General features: G+C 38.4%; 1 protein-coding gene across 11 annotated transcripts in view; it reads right to left on the reverse strand.

Moving 5' to 3' along the window:
• LOC107739081 (tropomyosin alpha-1 chain-like) overlaps positions 1–4,198 on the reverse strand; it is a 25,419-nt gene that overhangs the window by 11,535 nt on the left and 9,686 nt on the right. For 7 of the 11 annotated variants that reach the window (XM_016551068.1, XM_016551071.1, XM_016551073.1 and 4 more), the window contains 3 exons: positions 2,683–2,800; positions 2,053–2,123; positions 759–834 (listed from right to left, as the gene is read on the reverse strand). In XM_016551068.1, coding sequence (XP_016406554.1) covers positions 759–834; positions 2,053–2,123; positions 2,683–2,800 — 265 coding nt within the window. Of the gene's footprint in view, positions 1–758; positions 835–1,170; positions 1,247–2,052; positions 2,124–2,682; positions 2,801–4,198 lie in introns of all 11 variants that reach the window. The other 4 variants (XM_016551070.1, XM_016551074.1, XM_016551065.1 and 1 more) reach the window with 1 other exon arrangement.

Consider the following 4,198-nt stretch of genomic DNA (forward strand, 5'->3'; position numbering starts at 1 on the left):
ATTCGAGCCGTTCATGCCAGACTGGGGAGAGAGGTGTTGTAATAATGTAAAATATGTGAAAAATAATGTGTTTTTCGAACAACCTAGTATGAGAGCCTGTTCTAGTACACCCCCAAAACAAAATCAAGACTTCGTAAAAGAGCATAATAGGACCCCTTTAACTCAATATTACAGGTTTTTGAAATATGGTAACTTTTTAATGTTGTGTAAGCTAATGTTGAGCAAAATCATCTGCTAAAATCTACTGGAGATTCAGATATTCATACATACGTATAACTACGGATGCAGAAGGGAAGTTAACTTGCTCTTGAGTGTTCACGGACCGACTCGGACCATTCCAATATGGCGGACGACTTACTTGGAAACAGCCACTAATTAGGCATCTATGTATTTCTATCTATGGTGTAGTCAATATTTAATTACATCTGTGTAGGTTGCCAAACAACCTAATAATACATCCAGAAAGACATCTAAGAGAAGTTATTGTTTTTTTTGGATCCCTGTCTGAACAATTACCATAATCACTACCACAGAGTTACTGAAAAAAAAAGCTGATTCACCAGTTAGGCCAGCACCACAGCAGTACAAATCAGAAAATTAAGCTGGTATTTTCAGCAAAGTAAGCTCACAATTCAACCCCTCACTGACATTATACAGACAAAGATGAATTGTTAAACATTTAGAAGCACTGGTTATCACTGTTTGTTGAGGAGGAGGGGTGGACGGTGTGCCTAGGAGAGCAGCAGCAGCACACCTACCTTCTCAGCCTGGGCTTCCAGGGACTTCAGGTTGTTGGTCACAGTTTTCAACTCTTCCTCAAGCTCAGAGCATTTGCTGGTGTTTTACACATAGGTCGCAGAGGAGAGGAGGAGGAACAAGAGGATGAAAGGTACAGTGAGAGGAGGAGAACCAGAAGCAGGTTGGAACAGAGGTACATCAGGGAACCGGAAGAGAGCAAAGCATGCAAGTTGTGAGGAGTTACACCGTAAGAGAAGAAATCGAGTTGCAGCATTCCTGCTAAGTTAGAAGGGCGCGAAACAAAAAAAAAGATGGACCAAATAAAGCTGCATGGGTAGCAAGTGAGGGAAATGGTAGTTTTGCCTACTACAGAGCACACAAGGCCAAGTGGGACAGTTAGATGTATGCGACCTAATGACTGGCGTGCAGTACCTGTTCTTCTGATGCCTTTAATGACTTATAGGTTTGGTCCAACACTCGAAGCTCATTCTGTAATCTCCGAAGGCGTCTGTTAGTGTGTGCAGAGGGAAGGCCATTCCAAACACGGCCACATGCAAGTTAACAGTGCATGCAAAAATTTTAAAATTAAATAAAACATAAGACAACAAAAACAAGAAACAGGAATGTGAAGCAGGTATTAGCCATTAGCAATATGGTAGTAAAATTCTTAGGGGGACGTACACACAGGATGATTCTTGTTTTACAACAATAAACAATAATTGTTGGTGTGTATGTTAGGTGCAAACTTCAGAATCTCAGCAGAAATAGAAGGCCATCCAAGTATATTTACTTTATTGTTTTAGGAATAATTTGTATGCAGACATACTACTTATTCGATGTACTGCTTTTTACGCATACTAGATAGTAGGGAAGTGGGCCTATTTGTATACAGGCACAGACCACAAGGCCTGAGGATGCCATTAAGTTAAAAATAGTGTTGCAGAATGATGCATGTCAATTTTGAAACAATGGACCAACCAGACAAAGCTGGGGGCGGGACAAGCAGAGCGCACCGAGTGTTGACAAAAGTAACATTTATCAGTAAAGGCTCTTATACAGGTTACAAAGGACTGTGTGTTAAAAAACGAACAATCTGTTACCGAGAATCTCTAGTGATTAAAGCATTTTGAGTTCTTTGACCTCAGAAAAGTAAAAGGTTATTTAGCGTCTCATGCATTCTGTGTGTACGCCTCCTGACACAGAATCTGTAAGGGTTTGTGAGTGTGTGAAGAGAGTCAGGCACATGCATGAACATGAATGTCTGTATGTGTAGGTTTGTGCAGACAGGCAAGAGTCTGCAGGAACGTCTCGTACCCCTCATTCAGCTCAGCGCGCTCCTCTGTGCGCTCCAGCTCAGCCTCAACGATCACCAGCTTACGGGCCACCTGCACATACACAGGCCAGTTCATGGGAAAATTACATGTACTTGTTAGCAAATTGAGAAGGAAAAAAAAAAAACCTTCCTACACATTAAACGAAAAAACAAACAAACATGAAAACAAAGAAACAAGGAAAAAAGACAAAACACAAAATCAAAAACAAAAAAACGAAAGAAAAGAAAGAGACACACCGAAACAAATATAAAACAAAAACAAAAGCAATAAAACACCACAAGAAAACAAAAAATGAAAAAGAAAAAAATGAAGACAAAGAACAAAACAAACAAAAAAATCCAAACAAAAAATAAATAAATAAAATAAAGACAAAAACACAAAAGACGAAAAAAAATAACACAAACCAAAACAAATAAAAAACAAAACAACAAAGCTATATTTGATCAGATTACAAAATACAGCAAATCTTTTTTTCTTCCCATGCTGAACTGCAAGCATCTGCTTGCTCAAACTTTAAGTGTGAAAGGACATGTGGCTTGGCAGGAAGTCATTAGTTTCTTTTTTTCTTGTGTGCACGCGCATGTGTGGTTTGGTGGCTGGGGAAACCTGCCTCCTCATATTTGCGGTCGGCCTCCTCAGCAATGTGTTTGGCCTCCTTGAGCTGGATCTCCTGGATCTCCATCTTCTCCTCATCCTTCAGAGCTCTGTTCTCAATGACCTTCATGCCTCTGGAAGGAGGAAGCAAGAAATGTAGTGAAAGAGAGAACAAAATCTTTCTATAGCATCACTATGACTCAATTTGGACCAATAACTCGCAACAAATTACATTCAAAGCCGCAAACGTGTCTGCAGCTAAGCTCTGGGATCAAAGACACCATTTTAGTGGAGTTTTCTTGAGCTGTTATTTATTTGTGTGTCTGTCTGTCTGTGTGTTTGTCCTTTATTTTTCTAGGAAGGTCCCTTTGAGATAAAAGGAAATCTCTTCTTCCAGGGAGTCCTGGCCAAGATGACCGTACAAAATAAAATAAAATAAAAACAAAAAAACAAACAAACATACAACACACAAGACAAAATTATATACAGCCCAAGCAAAACAGTAATCATGAATCAACAAATTAATTAAAACAGCAAGATGGTTCAATCATTACACAATGCAATACATTTTTAAAATTATTCAAATGGTGAATTGCTTTTAGTGGAGTAATAGTTTGAAATTCATTCCACAACCAAGGAGCATAGTAAGAGAAAGCTGATATTCTATGCTCTGAATGTACCCCAGGTACTTCGAATTGAATCCTGTTTGATGATCTGGTGATATAGTTTTCTACATAAGCATAAAGGGACTAGTAATGTAATTTGGAAGCATACCCAGCAATGCCTTTACAGTAAACAATAACATATGTGATACTCTTTCTATGTGAAAACCATGAATTGTAAAAATAGACAGAGCAGTAGTCATAGAACAGCTGTGTAAAAATAATGTATTTAGTTGTTTGCATTTAAAACTATTTTCAGTTGTAATAAAGTAAGCTGAAAAGTATAAAAAGAGTCCTGAAGGATTTCAATAGCTTGAGCCACCGAGGATGCAGCTGAATAAATAATTGTGTCATCAGCATTAAAAAATGTAACTTTGCAGATGTTATTCCATCCGTTAGCTCTGTTATCTTCTAAACCTGTGTTTTCTTGTAATATCACAACAGTCCCCATCAGAACAGATGAATGGGAGGGGAAAAGCACTTAAGAGCTACACCAGGTCTCGGTACAGAGTGGTTCTATGCAGGCGCACTGGGCTGGAGACAGAGGGCCTCTGTGTGGGCAAACAAAGGAAGGGAAATGCAGCCTAGTGGCTCTACAAATTGCTGTTTATTCAGGAACCCACTGGCTCTACGCAAACAGCTCACGTCAGTTGTTTAGGCCAAAAACAGCATCACAACTACAACTATCCGCAATGCCCTTGATTTTTCTGCTATATGCAGAGGCATTTCAAGGGCTTTCAAAACTTTCAAAAAACATGTCTAGTCAGTGCATTTTAAAATAAAAAAATGAACAAAAACAAACAAACAAAATACTATAAATTTTACGTTTTTTATATAATTCAAATTATTATGTATTTAAATAATGCTTTA

Source organism: Sinocyclocheilus rhinocerous, unplaced genomic scaffold (assembly GCF_001515625.1).
Source record: "Sinocyclocheilus rhinocerous isolate Xijiao unplaced genomic scaffold, SAMN03320098_v1.1 scaffold675, whole genome shotgun sequence".
Lineage (NCBI taxonomy): Eukaryota > Metazoa > Chordata > Actinopteri > Cypriniformes > Cyprinidae > Sinocyclocheilus > Sinocyclocheilus rhinocerous.